Source organism: Syzygium oleosum, unplaced genomic scaffold (genome assembly GCF_021117445.2).
Source record: "Syzygium oleosum isolate NSW1041296 unplaced genomic scaffold, Sole_v2.1 Sole_v2.18, whole genome shotgun sequence".
Taxonomy (NCBI): domain Eukaryota; kingdom Viridiplantae; phylum Streptophyta; class Magnoliopsida; order Myrtales; family Myrtaceae; genus Syzygium; species Syzygium oleosum.
The window spans coordinates 3,347,066-3,371,009 of NW_026607502.1; the positions used below are offsets into that span (position 1 = coordinate 3,347,066).

Genomic DNA, 23,944 nt, shown 5'->3' on the forward strand with positions numbered 1-23,944 from the left:
CAAATCCATACTTATAAGTTTCTAAAAACAAATAAATATTCCACGAATTTTTAACTTCGTAGGAGGGTTTTTTTTTTTAATTTTTGTTTTCAACATGGAGGAGAAATTAATAATAATTTTCCGTCGGACTTTTGCCGGTGTTGATGGATACATCAATTACAAGGAATCGGATCTGGAGCCAAAGGAACTTTATTAGAAAAGTTATAAAATGCATGTTCAATAAGTGGATTAGAAAAATTAAATTTCTAATGACTTGATATTGAGATTCTCGTTGGGTTTGATTCATATATAGTAGAAATTAAGGCAAATTTATCACCTAACTCGGGAAAATCCATATGTTTAAGGTGGAGGCATATTTGGGTCGGGTCAAGTTTAAATTGAAAGGACATTTTTCAAATTGTGGAGTTTTTTTCTCTTGATAAGATGAGTTCATTGCCAACAAGTCTCAAATACAACCCACTATTAACAACAAGTTCATAGCGACAACTCTCAAATACAACCCGCTACTAATTATAAGTTCGTAGCAACAGCTGCTCTATTTTAATCCGAGACATAATGCGAAGTTACAATATTAAGAATAGAGTAAAAATGTCTTGTGTATGTTAGCTTAAATATTGAAAGGAAAATGAGCTGAACGAGAAAATGTCTTGATGCTGGAGCTAGATTGGATTTCAAGAACTCGGAGTGTGTACAGAAAATATTGATTTGCAAACAAAGGGGAAATTTGAGTAAGTTTGGATCTTTAATGTGGTTTTCTACTTGGCTAAAAAATCTAACCAATAAAGTAGACTGTTTTCCTTTTCTGATTCTGATATCTATACCAGGACATGGTGTATACACAGTAAGGATCTAATACATTAGAACCAGCAATTTCCTACATGAATAGGACAAGATACGAATTTACTAAAAGAATACGTATCCGACCTGACACAATTTAACTTGAAACTGATACGAATTGATATAATTTCATTTATTTTTTTTATGGCTAATACCGCCAAAAACTTCAAATTAATACACCCGCGCCACTTCACCCCAAATTAATTTTTGTGTCACAAAAAAAAATTCTAAATTGATATACTAGTGTCATATTTACCCTAGATTGTGGTAAATTTGGGATTTTTGTGGGGGAATGTGGCACGGGTGCCTCAATTTAGGGTAAATGTGGTATGGGTATACCGGTTTGAGATTTTTTATGACATAAAAATTAGTACAGATAAATGTGACACGGGTACACAAGTTTGGAGTTTTTGGTAATAGAGACCATTCTTTAATTAGGAGATTTTTCTTAATCATGTTGAAATATTTTTGAAATTATGAAAAATGACGTGCACGACCAAGATAAATACTATGACAAGATTTTATCTATTTTTTGTGATATTGATGAGAGAGACCGTAGAGACAAGGTTGGTTTTCTTGGTCAACATAGCGACAGCCGGCGACCGGCAGAGGAAGCAAGAAAGAAAAAAAGAAATATTAAAAATTATTTAAAAAATTCGAAATTCAAAAATAAAAATAATTCAAAATTCGATTTTTTTAAAAAAAATATATTAAAAGGAGTGCAATGAGGATTTTCTATACCATTTTCCTAGAAAATGACTTTCTGAAAAACATTTTTAAAAAACATCACGTTTTTTGCAAAACGAACGGAGCCTTAGTATTATCCTTGAAAGAAATCATGATTATATATATAAGTGGTTTGTACGTACGGTAATTTATCTTATTCGGATAAAACTTTCTATTCTTAAAAGGCGTTGTGTTTATATGGACGAAAGCAATCATTAATTGACTATAGTAATGGAAAAATTCTTGTTAGACATGATCATAAAATTACATGTAGTTTATTAATCTATAGTAATCAAGAGAAAAATAATTTTCTTGTCCATATACTTGTTTAGGTTCATATAGAAAAGTTCAAGGAAAGATTTGCAAAATTCCAAATTGCGATTTGTATTTTTTAAACTTACTAATTCTCTAGCATGTGTAATTTTTTCATGGGTTAATATCACAAAAAACTCCAAATTGGTACACCCGTAACAAATTTACCATAAACTAATTTTTTGACCACAAAAAACCCCAAACCAGTATACCTGTGACAAATTTACCCTTCGTCAGTTTCCGTTAAATTTTATCATCAAATTGCTGAGTTGGATAACACATTTTAGTTGACGGGTGTACCAGTGTAGGGTTTTATCTCTTTGTTTGTCATAAACTTATCAATTTATAGTTTTTCGTAGTATTAATCCAATTTAACGGAGGGTAAATTAATCATAAATGTACAAGTTTGGGGTTTTTTGTGGTAAAAAAATTAATCTGGGGTAAATTTGTGACATGTGTACTAATTTGGGGTTTTTTTATGATATTAACCCCTTTTTTCATTGTCGAAGTTCTCCGTCTTAACCTAAATCCCAGCTCCGTCGCTAACACTATCTATGGATGTGCCTTTTCACAAGATCGGGAACTTCCCGAAACTCAGAGGAAAAAACATGATCATTTGGCCATCATTTGATGAAAAATTGAAATTGGAGAAATGGAACATATAGACACATTATGCATATCGCCAGACATTGTCTTAACCAACAGCAGATATTGCTCAATCTGTAAGGCATTCATGCTCAAAATAAATGAAAGTCTACTTTATCTTTTTCTTTTCTTCCCCCTATTAAAAAGATAGAACATGGATTTCAAGGCCTACAAGTGAATAATGAAAGTAAAAAAATTTCGCCTTTCGGATCATTAATTAGTCAGTGATTGTCGCGCAAAATTTGTGGTCCACTACACAGATTACTACTCAGTTATTATGCAAGCATTATACACCCAATTGATTGTAGCTCTTTGGCAAAAGAATAACAATAATAGCAATAGTACGACCACAGTAATAATTATAATTGTACCTCTACCTATTCATTTAATTGCGATAAATATTGGCCATTAAGATAATAGCAATAGTACGACCACAGTAATAATTATAATTGTACCTCTACCTATTCATTTAATTGCGATAAATTTTGGCCATTAAGAATCAAGATTATTCGGAGCCGAACATATTGTAATTCGTGGAAGGGATCTATGCTTAAACTTACTCGAACAATAAACTTAGCATGTTTTACACTTACCATCTATTTGCACTCAGACTTCTTGTTCCAATTTGCATATACGTGATGTATGCACTTTGAGTTGGTTTTGTAACCGAGATCTTATACATGTCAACAATTTAATTAATTAATATTTGGATTACCCATCAGTAAGCTTTTTCAGGATCATGATCATGAAATCTAAAAACGGTAGAAGCCGAAAAGTTTTTTCTCTCCCTCTCTCTTTTATCTCCGTCATCTTCTTCAAATTTCAGCTATGGAAGGATTTGAGCTAGTCTCACCCTTCCCTCCTATTGATTTTGTTTGAGTCATTTTGTTCTTTTCTTATTTTTTCTTCTCTCACGATATAGATTTGGGAGCTCCCTTCTCCTGATATAATTCGAGATTTGAAAGTTTAAGCTCTCCTAATTTAGCTCTAGATCTTGAAGCGATTATCTCTCTCTTTTCTCTCTATCATCTTCTTCAAACTTCAACCATGGGAGGTTTTGAGCTAGTCTCACCCTTCCCTCCTGTTGATGTTGTTTGAGTCATTTTGTTTTTTTCTTGTTTTTTTTTCTCTCACGATCTAAATTTGGGAGCTCTCTTCTCCGGGTCTAAATCTAGATCTGAAAGTTTAAGCTCACCTAATTTAGCTCTAGATGTTGGAGCAATTATCTCTCGATTTAGATCTGAAAATTTAATAATGTTTTGGGATTCGATATCTCTGTACTCTATCCGTGTACAAGTTATCTGCCTTCAGTTTCAATGATGATCGCAAGAGTCTTGGCATTTCACTGAACTATGAAAATTTGCTCTTACAAAAGTTAAATCTATATTTTTTTCAACCCATTTTGATTATCTCCATACGGTGATAATATGAAGGAAGCCCAATCTAGGCATGCACTGTCAAATGGCAACGCTGTAGTTATTGTAGAATGAATTTTCATCGTGTGTTCATCATTGATGATGATACGAGATCCAGTGATCAGTCACTGGTTGTTTTGCTTAACATATCTATTTTTCTGGAATAAGTGTGTGCTTAACCTTATTAGTGTTCTATTGATCCTCCTTGTTTTATGGATTTGGCTTTGTTATGTTGTATCATGGGTTTTGCTGTAATTCGATTTGTTTTTCCATGAAATTCTATGTACTTCTCATGTATCCTTTTAAGTAATGAATACAATTTTCTTTCGACCAAAAAAAAAATAGTAGACGATATCTATACTACCCAATTTGTGTTAATGCTATAAATTAGCCATCCTAGAGGGAAATTTGAATCATCTTGAGATCAAAAAGTTTAATATCGATCTTATTAATCTATTTCGATTTATAAATCTATCTCTAGTTCTTCCTTTTTTTTCTACAATTTTTATTTTCATTTGATGCACCCATTAAAGTAATTAAACAAAATAAATTACTTGTGTTCCAAATTTCCCCCTCCTTTCCTCCCCCGATCAAATTTCTAGCTCCACCAAGTGGTGTGTGGACGCGAATGACACCGGCATAATTAAGGTCGGTGTGTTAAACATTCGTCTATCTTTTTAGTTTGTATTTTCATTTTATGTTATTTATTGAGCTATCTTTTTATCATAAAAAATAGAAATATCCATTTGATTTTTTTAGTTTCTTTTTCTGCCAATTTTTATCCAACAAAAAAATTATGATGCGTTCCTCATGTCTTAGATACAAGTTACTATTAACATTATTCGCGGATGTTATTATTATTATTTTTTCTAATTAATCCATTCAAGTGTCCATGGACGGCACGGAGCTCGGCAATGCATCGTGCTACTGGATGGAGTGGAGAGTGCGTGACTCGGAGATGGAGTTGGAGACAAAAGATGGAGAGAGAGAGAGAGATCCACCGGGATGCAAAGGCGGAGGCCGGCGATGGTGGCCGGTGGGGCTCGTCATGGCGGCTATGGTGGCTGCATGTTTGTTCAATTAAAAATCTTTGTTTCCACTTTGCAATTTGATGTTCTTCTCTTTCTAGTTAATATTACATGCACCACTCAAAACATGCAAAAAAAACCGACCGATCAGGAGGTGGGCGGCAGCCTACGTCTGCTGTCTGGCTAAGCTTGGCCAACTCGTAATTATGGGTGGGATCAAGCATGACCCTAGAAAACGATTGAAAAGAGATGTTTCCCTTTTTTCCAGCAAATAATAGACGTCATTAGTATACAAATCAAACGCACAAAAAGCCTACACATCATTGGGGGAGGAACTAGACATAGATGTTTGACCAAAACAAAAAATGCAAACTAGAGATAGATGAATAGGCGAGCGGTCTACCCAGATTTGAGAGGTGAGTGGACAGATATGGACAATGCTTTTACATAAAAAAAAGCTTGGCATGCTCAGTTTTTGCCCTGCCCGGCTCGAAATTTTTAAAATATTTCATGTGATGGGCAAGCTTAAACAACACACGAGACTCGACTTTCGGACCCAATTCGTTGTTAATCCGTTCGATGAACACCTTTGGAATGGTACTACCCATCGAATAAAGCTACAAAAGGGTGTGTTTTCGTGCCGCCCATGGATTCTGTTGGACTCCCGTGTGATGGAGATGGAACCATGGGCGGGAGTCATCCCAAGGTACAAGAGGATTGTCACATCTACAGAAGTGTCACATTAGCATTAATAAAAAAACCCAAAAATGGGATCCCAGATAGGTATTTTTTTTTTAAATTGTACATAGGTATGAAATTTAATGCATTGATTTTCGAAGTCCTTATTTTACCGGTAGTTTTGCAATCGCTACAGAATCATTTCTTGGTACATTGATAGCCGTTGGATTGAAAAATAAATATTAACTATATATTGTGAAAATTTTAAGCGTGTTTAGATGCTCAAAAGACCATAAAAAGGGCCGTATTTCGATCAAGACACATTTAACCTAAGTTGGATGCAACATTCACGTTTTTAATTACTCTTTTAAGCTGATTTGAAAACAAGACATTCGTTATGTGACGCGAGTCATGTCGGAAACAGTTGACTGCCGCTCGAGAAGGCAATTAAACCCATATTTGTCTGCTAACATTCCCTTTCTTTAGTAAAGTCCGCTTCCAAGATGGATATCTTTAGGACAAGAAAAGATAAGAGATTTATCTTTCCGAGCGACCAAGGCTTCTAGGCTCCCGACCCCAAGCACTCTTGAAATTTCCAGCTATCAAGGAAATGAAAATTATTTGATTCCTCTATTCTTTCTCATTTTGACTAATCGGGCCGTTTTGATTAAAGAGGAGAAGTTGTAAAAACAAGATATCCAATAATAAAAAAGGAAAAGAAAAAAGAAGGCAAAAGACGGGAGCTCCTACAAACCCGATAGTCGTTGGATTGTATAAAAATAAATTCCACCCGTTAATTCTAATTTATTCTAAGATTTCTTATGGTACGGTACGGTACGATACTTTATGTAGAGACTGTAACAAAATGTGCGCAATTACCATACCACATTATTGTACTAAAACAAAGAAAATTAATGAGCATCACGTTACATTATTGTTGCGCAATCACTTGTGTTTCTAGGACTCCACGACAATAGTGGCTCTATGCATTCTACTTGTCATTCCATTATGCTAAAAACAATGGTACGACATGGGACACATCAAGGCTAGAGACCACAGCCACAAAAAGCCGATTTGAGGCTGAGAAATCGATCCGTAGGGGACCACAAGGATCACCTTCACTGACCTTAAAGTCCAATATGGATGGAAATGTCAATTGTGATGGCCATAAACTACTATATACATTTTGGCTTATCGGTTGAAAGAATTGATGTATCTATCTTCTCCAATTTTCAACAATGCGATTTTTATATTGAAGATGATCGAATGATCACATGTTCACTGTCACCGTGGTTGTTCGAGCCGATGGTTGGTGATTTGGAACTCAATTTTGCAAACCTAAAGTTACAGGTTCAATTCCCCAGTCTATTCTCGATCTCAGGATACTTTTGTTACTCTACGAAACAAGAGCCTGAGCTTAAAGTGCATCATCGGCCTTGAGCTCTCCACTCACACCTTGATGGAGCAGGGACAGGGATGACTGGCTAGCCCAACGGGAAATGGTTGTGGGCTGCAACCTGAAACTGAACATTTGCCGATGGATGATTTACAGTTTGCCAATGCTTGTCATCCTTTTCGACTTGGAAAAAAAATTGCATACTCATCAATTAATCTTGAAAATTTAAGTCCAAACTTTTAGAATATTAATCACCGGAAAATTTCTTTACTTGCTATACATATAGTATATACAATCTCTTTTCCTTTTAAATTAATTACCCAAGAAATGTTGTCATGGTACCTTGGTATTCAAAACTCACTTAAAACCTATATGGAGAACATAAGCATCAAGTTTCTTCTCATCCATAATAAACTATACATTATGATATCAATGTGGATAAGACCAAATAAGGAAAACCAACTTTTCCTAATAAGACTAGGGCAAAGACATGCGCTCATGGGTGTAACATGAAAATATGAAGATGAGACATGTCATTTTTCTCTTGATAATTTGATTTAGATTTGCACGACGTATATATAATCAATCCATTGGATTCTTGGTGTTCGATTAAGAGGTAACCTCATCAAAGGTAAAGAACTTTAACTCTTACGAGGGCCTTCGCGGTCTGTCCCCATCCTATAGGGTGAGTTTCACAGATGCATTTTTTATTTTAACGTGTCGGTACTCGCACTCCTCGTATCCCCAATTCTCCTTGTATCTTTTTCTCCCTTAGGCAGAAGAGATATCCCATGAAAGTTTTACATCTAAGTGATCTCAAGGTCCGGACAAGAACCAATATTGAGCTTTTTGAGGTCGTGCTAAGGTCCAATGTGACTAGCTATAAGGGTATATAAATGCAGTGAGAGAGAGAGAGAGAGAGAGAGTCCCCCATCTCTTTCCGAGTACATAAAAAGCGAGAGAAAGAAAGGGAAAGTGGTCACGAGATATATGGCGGGCCTTTCTTTTGAAAAAGGAAGAGGAAGAAGTCTCTCTCCTCACTGAAAACCCAAACCCTCTCGATCCCACGTTCCCCCCCACCACCACGTTCACTCACCTCCCCCCCTAACCGTCCCCTGACTCCTCCATCATCACCATCAACCTCCTCTGTTTCTTCTTTCCTGCGATCCTGAAGCTGCTTCCCACCCTCAAGAGCAGAGCTTTTCGCCCGAATTATGAAGCTGGGCAGATCGAGAACGAGGAGACGAATCAAGCCCTTCTCGGGTGCTGCTCCGTCCTCGCCCCGCCCTTCTTTGCTGTCTTCCTGGCTGTTGAAGCTCAGGAAAATCGGGGTCAATCGCACCGACCACCGTCGAGGTCGCCCCGATCATGCTCTGAGGCCGGGGAGCTTGAGCCCCGCGGCGACGAGGCATTACAATTCTCCGTCGGAGGTGGTCTCTCCTCCGGAACGTGGCGGCGGCGTCGAGGGGGAAGAAGAGGGTCGGTTCTTGGAAGGCGATGGTGGTTTCTGGAGGCTGTCCTTCAAAGGAGGGAGGATGTTCGACTTGGAAGGGGATTCCAGCGGAGATTCGCTCGGGCCGATTTGGTGCAGATCAGACGGGGAGGAGGAGACCAACGATTTTGAAGAGATGGTGTCGGGTATCAGGAGGAGGAGAGATAGTCAGAGAAGATCGAAGAGCTTGCCGGAGATAAAAGTCGAGACCGCAGAGAGAGAAGCAGAGCTGAAGACTCCAAGAAGGAGAAAGGTCAAAAGGGAACGCAAATTCGGAATTAGGAGCGATGAAAAGGTCTTGGAAGCGAAGAATCAGGACCGCATTCCGTCCAATTATTCGATCTCATCGCGAAAATCGGTTGAAGACTGTGAATTTCCTTTGAAATCGATTCCCGAGATGCAGAAACCGGAGGAAACAAGCGACCGCGACGGCACGAGCAGAGAGAAACAGAGGAAATCCCTCTACATAAGCAGAAGGGAGCCACCACGGCGAAGGCTGAAGCAGAGCAGCGGGGTCCGAGTTCATTCCCCGAGAACTGTCAGAATCGAGGTGCGCAGGCCACGATCGCTGGTCGAGGACGCGAAGAAGGCGAATTCGAAGTCCACGGGGGCGAGGACGAAGACTAAGAAGGGCGGCGCGGGTAATACCAAGGCCAACAGATTGGAGAGGTTTGCGCTGGTGAAGTGCTCGTACGACCCACAGAGAGACTTCAGGGAGTCGATGGTGGAGATGATCGTCGAGAGGCGGATCCGGCAGTCGGAGGACATGGAGGAGCTCTTGGCTTGTTACTTGACGCTAAATTCGGACGAGTATCACGATCTCATCATCAAGGTGTTCAGGCAGGTCTGGTTTGAGCTGAACCAGGCTTGTTTTGACTGGTGAATAATTGCAGAGAGAGCACAGATGTCGGTATGGTTAGTTTAATTTTGCTTCAATACCATCACTTAGGTAACTTTACGGCGAGATGCAATTGGCCGATATTATGTATATGTATACTCAATGAAATCATCACCGAAAAGGCTCGGGTGTTATCTTTTCACCGAATTAGAACAAAAGATAGTTCGATCGACGAAATTTCCGATAGAAATTTCAGAGCCTGATCGTCAAGTTTCTCTCGATCGATGAACTATGACGAAAGGTACGCACCTTTTTAATGTGAACCTGCAATGTCATGTTGGATTAGTAAGTTTGTATAAGGTGCTACTCATCACATTCTCTGGACAGCAAAAAGGGGAGAGAATTCAAACGGGTCATGGCAAAAAAGGAGAACAATTTGAAGAGCAAGTGCCCCCAAAAAGTATGCCCTCTTGACTTTTGGGCTTTCCCTCTTTACCTCTTTTGTTTCCTCCTTTTCTTTATGCTCTTAAATTTGTGATCTTGAAGAGGAAGTTAAATGCTGGAATAATAGTGAACCGGACATCTCATATACTTAAAGAATCCCATGGAGTAATGTTGGTAAGGATAACGAAGTCATAGGCATGCAGGTTCAAAGCCAGCCCGACTCTTTCGAGAGCGCTCCAGATTCGGGGGTTTCAGAGTTTCTCGAGACTCCGTTATAAGTTCTATCCATACACGTTCAGATTGACGATGTTAGTCATTTTTAACCTCACTTCATTGTCCTGATTCTGACGAAGAAAGAGTGCTTGGATTCAATATCTGGCGCACGACCCATATCAATTGGTCCACGGTTGTCGTTAGACTTGCTTATCTAGAGTTTTTTATTAGTCGCTACAATAGTAAAGGTTGATATAATTAAGTTGCAGTTAAGCTTATGGCTTTCTTGACATGCCTTGATTTAAAAACTTATGAGTATCAATCTAGGTTATTATTTTTTTTAAACTTGGTTTGCTTTCCAAAAGACTATAATTCAAGATAAGCGTGCCTTCCTGTATGCATAATGATGAGCATTGCTTGTGGAAAAAAAAAGTTTTGGACATTAAATGCACTAAATTTAATGGAAGGAGTCTTTTCTTGTTAAATACTAATTTAAGGAATTTGCCAAGAAAGTAAAATCTTTTGAAATCTCAACATTCATAAATAATATTTATGAATGCAAGAACATCGACTAAGTACAATAACTGTGAGTCGAGAGAAACATTGTAGAATATCTATCTGTCACGATTATACACATAAGAAAATTAAGTTAACTACACATTACACAGTAGAATACGTAAAGATGGAAATATTATAAAGTATCCGATTTTATCACGATTCCTATGTACGTAACAAAATCAATGCGGCTACACACAACACAATCCATTACCACATTCAGAGAACCCAAATGTGTAAAAGCATAATATTATTCATTTTTTTACTAATCGAAAGATATTTTAGCTTTTTTAAAATTAAAACCCACGCTTTTAAATTTGGACAAGAGCACTCATAAATAACTAAAATTACAAAAAAGACGATACAATAAATGAGACCTGCCCAATGAAAATAACCACCATTAATCATAATCCGAGCTACAAACATGAGATGAGCAAGCATTTCACTTGAATTTCTCAATCATTTGATCTGCTTTTGTTGCTCCCTCCTTGTGTAGCTCCTCTCTTAGCCCTCAAAAGAGGATGGGTCCAACTCAATAAGCCAAAAAGCAAAGAGATTTTATGGTCCTTGCCAACTCTATTTGCACATCATTTTCGATTAGGGTTAGCTTAGGCATTCATTATACCTTGCTTTGGCTGCTGGATCCTCGTAACTAGGTCTTGGGCTAGTTGACTAGGGTAAGAATGAGAGTAAATAGCCAAACCCTTCTTTGTTTTTGTAATTTTAACAAAGTTAACCTAGTAATATTTCGATTTTCTCATATGCATAAGGCGCGAGCAAAGCCGCGCTTGAAAATTACAAAAATTTTCCTATTTGGTTGCTTGATAAGTTTCTCAGAAATACTCATAAGTGACTTCTAATATAATTGTTAAGGTGGTTGGATCTAGTTGGAAGATTAGAGGAAAGGTTCACGGCTTGATAATTGCGATGAAATAGTATGAGTTTTTTTTTTAACTTTTGGAAGATCGATATTTTCAGAAAATTTACATTACTCTATTCGTGGACGATCATGGGAACTGGCGATGATCATGTGCCTTTTGGCACGATAGGAATAGTGACGCGTACACTTATTTGGTCAAAACCTTTTCTAGGATAAAAAGATGTGTCATAATAATATTATAGTAAAATCTTAGAAAAGAAAAAAAATAGATAATTAAATAGGGAAAACGATCTAAATGATCATTGAACTTTGATTCAATATGCAATGTAATCACTGAATATTTAATTTATTCAATGTGGTCTTTGAATTTTCGACCAATATGCAATGTGGTCCCTGAATGTCTAGTACATGTTCAAACTAGTATTTGGACTATATGAAAATATTCAATATTGTTCCTGAACTTAAATTAATGGGAGGATAATATTATATATTTTCATATAGTCCAAGGACTAATTTAAGCATTTACCAAAAGTTGAGGGACCACGTTGAATAAATTAAAATATTAGGGACCGCATTTCATATTGAGCCAAAGGTCAGGGACCGTATTGAACAAATTAAAAGTTCAGGAATCACATTGTATATTGGGCCAAAGTTCATGGACCATTTGTGTCATTATCCCAATTAAATAAATTTTTTTTTTGGTGTAAATGTAAGTAGTATGTAGAAGATGACATACAGAAGTTTAGGAGCATTCCCCAGCATTACAAATAGAACCCAATTAAATAATTCATGTTCTTATTCTTGCTGTCTAAAAATAGTAATTTTAGCAAAATCATATCAGTCGGACGAATTTATTGTTATATTAGCTAGGTGAATGACATTTTTTTCTTAAAACTAGAATTATCTTTTTTACTTTTTATGGGTTCAAGACACCACTCACTTAAATTTGACAGTTCAAATATCAAGTAGACCCAGCAATCAGGCAAGTTAAACTAGCTTCCGACTCGGTTTATTCGGTCTATGGATCAATGTGAGTTCAGATCATAAATCGAGTCTTTTTCATTAATGTTTCTGGAAAGAGAAGAGCCTATCCCTTTAATAAAATTAGGATTAAGGCGGGTTCACAAATTTTTGGTGGGATGGGGGTTAGGGCTGATATTAGTCTTGCTTTACTCGCATGTGATATTTTCAAATATGTCTTTCGGACAAGTAATGTGTATTCGTAATCTATTCTATAAAACATGTAAGTTGCCTTGGGAGGTTAGTGATACTTATTCGATATCGATTACTCAATATACAAAAAAAAAAATTCAACTTTTTCTAATTGATGCATTTTGGCTGAAAGCCGATAAAACTTGAACAAACTATAGACACTTAAACAATTTTATAGATGCAATGTCAAATTTTTGTACCACGCAATGCGAACTAGCAAAAAGGCACACACGTTGCGGGCATGTGAAAAATTAACATTCAAAAGATTTTGCAAAATTGCATTATTACAAGATTTTTGAGTTTTATGAATTAACGGAAATAAATTGATGATAAAATATGAGAAATTGATTAATATATATGTAGAAAGATAGTCAAGATTTGGGTTTACTTGGTAATGTTGTTTATAAGAGAGATTCAGTTTAAAAATTAAACTGAAGTACTTGAGATGATATAGAATTATTAATTCACGCATTTATCTGTAAACACAACATTTACAAAATATTAATTGAGAACAATTTGCAGAAGTAAAATAGAAAGACTCATCGATTACAACATTCGACAAAAAAAAAATCAATTACAAAAGGGAAAATAACACAAATAGTCATATCCGATGTGTAATGTGGTCGATAAACTTTTAATCTGTCAATGTGGTTCTTGAACTTTAACTTGATGTGTAATATGGTTCATGAACTTTTAATTTGTTCAATGTGATCCTTGAACTTTAACTTCATGTGCAATGTGGTCCATAAATCTTTAATTTGTTCAATTTAGTTCCTGAACTATATGAAAATGTTTAATGTGGTACTTTCATTAATTCAAGTTCGGGGACTATATCGGGGACAACATTAAATATGTATGAAAAAGTCCAAGGAACACATTGAACAAATTAAAAGTTTAGGGGCCATATTGAATATCGGGCTAAAGTTTAGGGATTAGGTTAAATTAAAATTTTAGGGATCAAATTATACATTTTGTTAAAGTTCAGGGACTGTTTGTGTTGTGATCCCATTACAAAAAGATGATAAATTTACTAAAATACCCCTCTAAGATCGAAGGAGAAGCAAGGAAAAACCCTAGAAACTCTCTTTCGTTTGTCGTCCGCCTCTATCCTCTTCTCTTCCTCTCTCTGTACGTCTTCTGTCGCCGACTATCTCTCTCTCTCCGGCCTCGCCGCCGCCGCCGCCGCCGGTCTCAAGGTCCGTCGCCCTTGCTCCCCCAACCTTCTTGTCGCTGTCCAGCCGCTGAACAGTGCCTCTGTTGTCGTTCTTTTCCTTTTCTTTCGGTTCTTGAAAGTTGAAAAACAGAGCGAATCTGATCAGGGGGCCCGGAACCGAAAGCGAAGAGGATGGGGCGATCCTTATGGAAGGGCATCTTCGTGGACGCGTTCCTGTCGAAGATCAAGGACAGGAGAGACCTCCTCTCGAACAAGAAGATCTGGTCCCGCCGGTCCTCCATCCTGCCGGAGTTCGTCAACACCACCGTGCGGATCTACAACGGGAAGAACTTCGTCCGCTCCAAGATCACCGAGGACAAGGTGGGTCACAAGTTCGGCGAGTTCGCCCTCACGCGGAAGCGGAAGATTCACAGGACGAATACTGGGTCGAGCAAGAAGGGTGGAAAGAAGTAGAGTGTCTAAGTTGGGTATGATCCGGTTCCGGTAAGACTTGATCTTGAATCTTGGTTTGAGATTCAAAATTCAAAATTGGTTGGGTAAGAAAGGGCGAGGATGAAGTAGATAAACGAGTGGGAAGTAGTAACTCAACCTTTTGACTTTGTTCTTGATGCCTTGCCATGATCGAGGGCTAATGATCACTGTGTATGTGCAGTGACAGGCTCTTTCATGCTGATGACTGATCTCTGAGCTTTGCTGTGGGACTCATTAGGTTAATAAAAATTGCTTTTTAGTGCATTGCGATACACTTTCTCCTTGTGTTATATTGATTTATATGTTGGTTTTGTGGGCTTGTAGCATTTCTTGAGTTTATCAATGAAATTCGGTGTACGAGTTCTTGCCAAGTCTAAATTGTGCACGGACTTCGCAGAAGTAGTCCCTATGTTATGTTGATTAGCATGTCTGTTTCTCTTGCTCGCATTTCTTGAGCACAAGAAAGAGGTTTAGAGTGTTGCTGCATTTGTTGAATTTTATGATTTGGACTGAAGTGGGCATCTGCACGAAATTGAATGACGGCCCTCGTTAACCCACGAAGAAAAGCGCTCCATTCGCTGATTTCTGATAAGCTAATTTCGTGTTACATCATTTGGAATGTACCTTTGGTCCATTGTTAGCATCTGGCTCACTTCACTAGAGTTCTTTTGGGGGATCAAGATCAAATGGCATATCTGCATTGCTGAGCAGTTTGCACTTTCATAGGCCTGCCTTCTAACTACTTTGACATCTGCAGATACATAATCAAGAAAGCAAAGCTTTAATGTCTTTGATTGTAGCGTCGTTTTCCCAGCTACAAAGCCTTGCCCTTCCCAACAATCTCTAAATTAGTCTCAACGACTGTATTGGGTCAGATCCATCCTTCATCCTTTGTAAGCTGCCGTCTTTGATGGCTACAGCTTCAGTTACCTCTGATGATCCAGCAAGTACTGGCTTGATTTTCTCATCAACACCACCACCAGAACTTCCTCACTTAATGCACCATCACAATTAACTAGAGCTTTTCATCTAGTCGAGGCTTGTTTATACAGGGTAATTGGAGGAAAGTCGACGAGATTCACGTCAGTTAAAACCGTTCCTACTTTCATCAGCTTCCTGGGTCATTCACAGTTCAATCCCTTGTACATTCTATCTGCTCAATCTGTCTTTTGATAGGCGACTTGTGGAGAGAATGCTTAGGTGTTCAAGTGGAGTCATACGTTTTTGCATCATTCGATTGATCTTTATCTCTGAGCAATTCATCCCCAAGCATCAGAAATAGGGAAAGCTAACGGTGTGTAGAACTTGCGAGGCGATCCTGCGTCTCATTGAATCGAAAATGTTCATAATGTCATATTTGGTTAGACATTTTACATAGTCTATGGATGCTTTCAGATGAATACATCACCTACAAAATAACTACTGTCATTTCAGATGAATGCATCGCTTACTCTGTTAGTAATATGCGGAACGGAAATAAAGCGATTCAATATATGGATGGTTATATATCTCGTTATGTTCCTTAAAAGTATGTCGAAAGGGTTCGGTTGCTATAATAGAATTGTACAATGATGTTATCATGATTTCACATCAATTGTATTATAAACAAGAAATGCTTAAGTTTTAGTAGGGATGTTTACATTACAAGATTTTATAGAAATGTCGTATCTAATAATTGAACTTTATTACTAATTCGTGTCGTCCAATAAAAAAATCACAAGAATATCATTCTGTAAATTTGAGATAAAATATTCATATTTTGGGCATGTAAATCAGTCTTTGACATGTTACATCGTTCATTGACCAATAAGAAAAAAACATAAAATAAGTTTAAAATTGAACTATTTTTACTCGAGTATAATTCAAAATATGATTTATACGTGTATAATTAGGTTCACTCCAAGTGACCGAAGATGAAGGAATCCTAAAGAAGCACTTTTTTACCAACTGTAGCTATTTTGGCCACCGCTCGACCCTTCGTGTGTGATGGATGATCTGAGCGTGTGGAGCATGCTACGGGCTGGATTGGCGCGGAATTTCGCCCAGAAAGAAGGCGCCGAGATGACCTGATCTGGTGCGTCGGGCATCGGAATTGGGCTGCTGCAGCTGGTGAGGCGCGATGGAGGCTGCGAAGAGACTCGCCGGTGCTGCTCAGAACTCGCTGGGCTGAGGTGACTCTGCTGGGATTCACCCGTGCAGATCGACAGGAACAACGCCAGGCAGCCTGCAGCTCCGGGGCTCGCTGGAATCGTCGCTAAAAGGAAGCTTGCTTAGAGGAAGGCCGCCGGAGCAAGCTGTGACCACCGGGAAACCTGCAAAAAGTTTGACAAAAGTGAATCGGACTATTTGCAGCGCCGGGGACTGGTCTGGGCTTGGTGAAGAGCGGGAGCAATCCGGAGCAGAACAGCAAAGTCGTTGAAGGCTGAATATCAAGAAAATAATGCCCATCTTTTCCTTACTTGCCATGGGTCCAAATTTACTTCTAAAATTTAATCTTAACGAACCAATTTTCTGACTCGGCATTTTAATTATGCCAAATTTCGACCATTTAATATGTGCAATGGGTTTGGCCAAAATTTCGTTCTTTTATGGGCTCAATTAAGTTCAAGGCCAATCAGTTGAGTCCATTCGCCATCGGTCCAATTAATATGTGAATTATGTGGGCTTATTAAGTACTAATGCAAATGCTTTTAATATCTATATGCATTTTAATTAATTTTTTTGGTTAGGGGTCGGGATTGATCCCTAATTTTCTATGTAATAAATGATTAATAGAGTCGTCAAAATTTAGATGCCAATACTGTTACAAATAAATTTCAGTGTCATGAGATTATTTATGCGTGCTTTGTAGAGTATAATTATTTTTTGAGGCTATCCTCTTTTTTACATTATAATGACCTTAAGAGCAGTCCCTTAAATTGACTGCTTTGGAGCAACAAAAAGCTGATGAAAAAGTTTAAATTGTCTAAAGAACAAAAAGTGTTCTCTTCATAAAGAGAATGCATATCTTTTCATATTTTTCCTTTTTGACACTTATATGTTCCAAAGGCATAAAGATGAAGTCCAGAATTGGATAATTCAACTGGAAAAGCACTTTGATGCAAAACAAGCCTTGGAATTGGAAATTGAACAACCGAGAGAATCGTTAACGGCGCGAATGATAACCACATTCTGTTTCCCTATTTTTTTTATTTTTTTGTTCCTATGAATAGGTTTGGAACAAAAATTCGTTTGGTAAAATAATTTTATTATTTTTTTTAATTTATGGGACAAATTTTGGCACATAAATAAATTTGGAAAAGAAATTCGCCGCCTGCCCGCCCGCCTCCACCGCTTGCCGGCCTCCCACCCCTGCCACTTGTGGCAGTCCGCCACTGCCGCCGTTCGTCACCTTCGCTCATCGGTCGGCCATCTGCCGCCGCCGCCATCCATTGCCACCAATCGCCAGCCGTCCGCCACCACCACTCGCCAGTCGTTTGCCGTTGCCTGCCGTCATCGCTTGCCAGCTGTCCTCCGCCGCCGCTGCCGCTCATCGGCAACCGGGAACAGAAATTTTGTATCGTTATCAAACGAATTTTTATTCCGATAATAGAAATTTTGTATCGTTATCAAACGCTACTTTTTGTTCAGAAACTCGTTCGAGAAAGAGAAATATATATATTTTTTATTTCTAGCCAAAAATAGGGCGAGGGAAGAGAAATGTTGTCATTCGCGCCCTAAATGTCACGAAGCAAATGGAAGACAAGGATAATGTCGAGATTTTGAAAAAAGTAAATTTTTTGATGGCAGATTCCAGGGAAAAGGAGGGGAGTCTTGAGGATCTAGAATCGCTTAACAGAGCTCTCACAGGTACAGGAACATAATAGTAATAATGAGTTTCAAGAAACTCTCAAAGAATAGATCAATATAAGTTTGCCTTTCTCTTCCTCTTTTATGGCGAGAACCTTAAACTATTTTGCAAGGAAATATGTTCTCCTTTATCATTTGTCATATTTTCTATTTTGCTCTGTTTCCTTCGATTACTTCACTCAACACAAATTGCTCTTGTAGCTCTACGCCACTGATTGACTTACGTAAAGTGCCAATTGACTTGCTTTGTAGGCATTAGAAGACATGTAGTGATTCTAAAGTCAACGGCAATGTCCAACTGAAGTCGATCGAGGACTTCAATCCTCCGACGAAGCTGCGCGGTGACAAGTATGCCTTCGTCTGCGCCATCATGACCTCCATTTTGCTTGGTTATAGTCTGTCCTCTCTCTCTCTCTCTAACAATCCGATGTTGTGAAGCATGAGAAGACTCACCTTGATGGTCATCCACGAAGTTTGGAACCTACTAAGGCTGTGTCTGGAAGGGACTATGTCAATTAATGACATACAACTTCCATGACTTGCATTAGTTTTCTTTATTTAATTGTGATTATTATGCGAAACCAATTTAAGAAAGGTTTTAGCATAATGTTATTGTGCATATTATGGTATTTATTAAACCATGAAAGAAAGGTCATATGGACCAAGTGGGAGAAAGTAAAAATAATTGTGGGTCACATCAATTAATGGTTTAATAATTATTTAAATGCTAAAAAACGTTTTGTTTACGAATAATTGTAATTTTTTATGAAGACATCATATGAGAACTTGTAGCTTTTTTTTTTTATGTAAAATGTAAGTAATATATAACAGATGATGTACAGCAGCTTAGGGGCATTCCCTAGCATTACAACTAGTACTAATAATTCGAGAATATGGAGGTAGGAAGTCTCCATAAAGTAGCTAAAACAACGTTAGCTTGCGAAGGTTTGATTTTTGGTATAGCGAAGCTCTACCTCTTACATTTTTCCGCACCTTCGCCAAAATAATCGAATGTCGGTTGGATTGTTTTGAAGCGCATGGTTGCGCTCCATCCAAGTGCAATATACGATCGCTAGGAAAGATACTTTGAGGAGTTTTGCTGCCAAATCTTTGCCTCTTGTTGCTCTAGCCATCCATTGAAGCTCCTCATTCCATCCTCATACATTACGCCTGATCCCATGTTGCGCAAGAATATTGCGCCAGATGCTACCTGTCCATTCACATTGGAAGAAAAGGTGAGCCCTGTTCTCTATACTTGCCCTATAGAAGGTACATTGGAACTTGTAGCTTTTATAAAGACAGAATATGAGAAGTTGTAACTTTTATGAAGACAGAATATAAGTTGTAACTTTTATGAAGATAGAATATTTTATGTACTTTGATGGAAGGCACTCATTGAAGGCACCTGTTGATAGCTTATAAAAGGAGTTTGGTCCTCTCCACCCACACAGGACAACAAAAGTTGTATTCTCGATCAGGTTTGAATTCTACGATGGAGCCCCCGATGAAATTTGTTCTTGAGTCAATCTTCTCAGCTACCATAGGCCCTGCTTCCTTAGGAGGAACTCCTCCTCCATCAGATAAAATACATTAAGAAGAAGTGAGTTAAAGGAGAGAAATCAAATTTCTTCATTTATTCAATTTCTACAATAATCATTTTCTCAAAGTTATTATTATGTATAAGTGTATGTGTCTTCGTCCCTTTTGTTGTGAAAAAATATGAAGATCTAAAATTCTTTGATTATAAATTTCCGCATTTTTTTATTGCATTATCTCTAACATTTGTGGGTGTATGAAGTTTGGAACCCACAATGTCGTGTTCATTTAAGCGACTATTTGTTTCTGATGCTCATACACATTTTATTTTTTGGATAGAGAGAGGGAGATGGTGAAGGACACGACATATTACGATAGCCTAAGCGTAAGCGTGAATGTTTCTCCAGCTAAGTCTGCATCCGAATATCCAATCACCTCAAAATGATCCGATCTTTTATAAATGAGTATATGATTCTTAGTTCCTTGCAGGTATCTAAGAACTTTCTTTGTGGCTTTCCAATGATTCTTTCCTAGGTTACTTTAATACCTTTCCAGCATTCCGACAAAAAAACTAATATCTAGTTTGATGCAAGTTTGAGCATACATCAAACTCCCAACAACAGATGCATAAGGAAAATTTCTCATTTACTCTTGTTCCAATTCTTTTTTCGGACATTGCATACGGCTAAATTTGTCCACATTCTAAATTGGAACTACTCTTGCTGAACGTTTATCTATATCGAATCTATCTAAAATTTTATCAATGTAGGCTTTCTCGGACAACCCTAATAATTTTTGTGATCTATAACGGAATTTTTTTATTCCTATCACATATGTTGCCTCTCCAATATCTTTCATTTCAAAATTATTAGAGAGAAATTTCTTGGTTTCACATAACAAACCATAATCATTAATAGCAAGAAAAATGTCATCAACATACAAAACTAGAAACATAAACTTGCTCTCATTGACCTTCACAAACACACACATTGAGTCTTTTTTTTAAATCCGAAGAAAGTTATGGTATCGTTAAACTTAAGATACCATTTTCAGGAAGCCTGCTTAAATTCATATATTGATTTCTTCAACTTACACACCATATGTTTCTTTCATTTAACTAAAAAGCCCTCAAATCAGTCGATATAATTCAACACGATCCCAAACTTGATTCTCATATATAGATTTTAACTCTTCTTCCAATGGCATCAAACCATTTAATAGAATCATCACATTCCATGGCTTGTGAAAATGAACCTAGATAATTATCAATTCCTAAGTCAATTTCTGACTCTTATAGATAAACCACAAAGTCATTATAAATGCTTGACATCATATGAGATTTTCTTTCGCGGCTATGTCATGTTCATTTAAGTCATTAGTTGTTTCCGATGCTCGTACACATTTTATTTTTTTGGTAGAGAGAGGAGGATGGTGAAGGACACAACAAATCTCGACATCTTTGGCGTGAGCGCGGATGCTTCTCTGGCTATGTCTGAATCTGAATACCCAATCACCTCAAGATAATAAGATCTTTTACAAGTGATGAAAAACATAATGGGTGAGCCGCCCTAGATAGGCCAAACCCAGCCCATGAACTATAAGGCCCAGAGGGTGGTTATTTGCCTTTTACTATAAATAGTTGACTCCCAAAGGAAAACGAATGTGATTTTTCATATACACAATAATACACATCTTTGAAAGAACGTCTTCTCCTGTTTTCCTTCGAAACACAAGTGGGTACTAAAAATAATCGGGGATCACTCTCAAGTGTGCAAAGTGGCTTTTAATCTATTGCAATAGTGAGTATGTTCACATATGCCTGCATGATTGGTGATATAAGTTGATGATTATTGGGCACATTTTCGTGTTATTCGAATATGTTTCAAATATATTGATCGAGGAATGTATTTTTTCCACATTTGTATCAGAACCCACTTGTTTCTTGATCATGCATGTGAATAGCCTCTGAAATTGAAGTGTATTCTGCCAATTTTTTGTTTCGGTCTCGTTTTTTGCTCGTTTTCTTCACGTCGATGTACTGTTCATGCATATTTCGATTTGATCCTTTCGACAAAACTTGTTTTTGAATAGACAGACAGAAAATACTCATCGAGACGAGAAAAATGAGAGGCAGTGCGTCACCAGAGAAGGCCACACGCGCCCTCAAGCGACGACATGCGCTATGGGCGCGTCGGCGCGTGATGGCCATGTGCGACCGTGGTGGCCATGCGTGGTAGTGGCGAAGCGGCATGATGGGCGTCGCCAATTGCCGATGCTGACGTCAGCAACACGTGAATCAGGGTTGACCCGGATCCTAACCCGACCGACTCGTTGACCACTAACCCAACCCGGTTGACCGTTGACCGGTTGGACCGGTTTAGACCGGTCAAAATGGCTCCAGCGCACTATTTTAGCCCGTACAAGCTCATTTGAACTCCGATTTTGGCGTTCTTGGTATCGACATGTTCATATTGGAATGCTCTACATTATGGTATATCTGTATGGCATGTTTGCTGCACTTATGAATGTGAAAATGCACGATGAACCCCATGTATGCGTACCTTAGGGTATATTCTTTGGCATTTTCTCTAGTATTTCTCTATGATTTTTGGAATACAAGTGCTGGTTCACATGTATATGAACAAGCATTCCCTATCTAAATGTGTCATGGATTATGAGTAACCATTTTTTTGTTCTGCATTCGTTGCAGGAACAATGGTGCATACGATACGCACTCTGATAATCCCAAAAACGGCGGCTAAAAAAGAGAGGCTTGAGAAACTTAGAATCAAGCTAGCTCTTTATGGATGGGACGCTAGTGATGACATGATGACGCACATCATCAAAGTCAACAAAATGATACAAGATATCATTTGAAATGGTTCTATAATGCAAGAATATGCGATGGTTTGACCCCTAAAATGCACCATTCCTGAGGAGTTAAGAAGAATAATTGATAAGATTTGGGAAACCTTAAAGGGTCCAAGTTATAATACGCTTGTGGAAAATTTCCTGAAAGGGTACATAAGGGTCGGGGTAAGGAGAACATCAACCCTTGCATTGAATGGGTCTCGGCACAAATCATGGCCCGAATCTAGAGGTTTTCTAAGAGCCTCAATTTTGGTGCCAAAGAAAATGAAATTCCCTAAGGAATTCCATGTGTCTTTTCCTGTCTATGAGCTGCATACGTACACTTAGTTGTTTCTTTAGGATTTGGAGTCACATGTGTATATATTTCGAGTAGATATTTCATGTTCTTAAATATTTGTGAATGTGTTATGAAATATATGGTTAGGGATATTTGTGGCCTTGTGTAGGAAGTTCTTAAAAGTTTGAATAACTTTTGAAGAACTAATTTTTTTTTACATAAATGATTATGTTAATGATAATTTCAAATTAGGATTCTTAGACGATGATTGAGAACATAGTGATATGTCGACTCTAAGACCTTTTGTGAAACTATTCATTAATATGATTAGTTTATATATTTATGATGCTAATAAAACATTAAGATAGACATTAATAATTCGTACGTATATGTCTAAAATGTTCGGATACAATGGCTTCAGCAACTAAGAACATAGTGGCAACTAAGAACATAGTGGCTGAACTTAATAAGGGAGAGAAATTGAATGGCGACAATTATGAGATTTGGAGTCTTAAAATTCAATATATGCTGGAAAAGCAAAAGCACTCGAAACTCTTAACCAAGTTATGGAAGAACCTGAGGATGGGACTACTGCCCAGCACAAAAGGGATAAATATGCCTTTGCTACGTGGAAAAGGAAGAACTCTATTGCTCGCATTACGTTGCTAAGCAGCATAGACATTGATATCATGTGAGAGTTCGGACATTTTAAAAATGCCAAAGACATATGGACCGTATTGGCAGCAAGATTTGGTTGAACTTTTGTGACCAAATTGAGACAACTCATTATTCGTTTTGACTCATTCAAGATGCCTCATGGAAAAACCATGAAATAGCATTTGAGGTAGATGTCAAATATGATAAGTGAGACAACAAGATTTGGTCAAACTTTTGTGACCAAATTGAGACAATTCACCATTCGTTTTGACTCATTCAAGATGCCTCATGAAAATACCATGAAATAGCATTTGAAGTAGATGTCAAATATGATAAAAGAGCAGAATGATGCTGGTCACATACTCACTGGTGAACAGCAAGTGCAAACAGTAATTCATTCCTTGTCTCAAAGCTATAAGCATATGAAGGTCCATTTGA

The 23,944-nt window shown here is 37.8% G+C and overlaps 2 protein-coding genes across 4 annotated transcripts; both read left to right on the top strand.

Moving 5' to 3' along the window:
* Positions 1-7,959: 7,959 nt before the first annotated feature.
* LOC115682061 (transcription repressor OFP5-like) lies at positions 7,960-9,595 on the top strand. Its single transcript, XM_030606197.2, has one exon. It carries the CDS (start codon positions 8,252-8,254, stop codon positions 9,410-9,412), a length of 1,161 nt encoding a protein of 386 aa, XP_030462057.2. The 5' UTR covers positions 7,960-8,251; the 3' UTR covers positions 9,413-9,595.
* Positions 9,596-13,778: 4,183 nt separating this feature from the next.
* On the top strand, positions 13,779-16,844 carry LOC130140362 (ribosomal protein S19, mitochondrial-like). Of its 3 annotated transcripts, none has more exons than XM_056319491.1 (2): positions 13,779-13,867; positions 13,976-14,586. In XM_056319491.1, exon 2 carries the CDS (start codon positions 14,017-14,019, stop codon positions 14,296-14,298), a length of 282 nt encoding a protein of 93 aa, XP_056175466.1. In that variant the 5' UTR covers positions 13,779-13,867; positions 13,976-14,016; the 3' UTR covers positions 14,299-14,586. The 3 variants fall into 3 exon arrangements, with proteins under 3 accessions (XP_056175466.1, XP_056175468.1, XP_056175467.1); XM_056319493.1 differs by adding an exon at positions 16,270-16,844 and having other exon boundaries at positions 13,808-14,328; XM_056319492.1 differs by having other exon boundaries at positions 13,808-14,328; positions 14,498-14,586.
* The last annotated feature ends 7,100 nt before the right edge of the window (positions 16,845-23,944 follow it).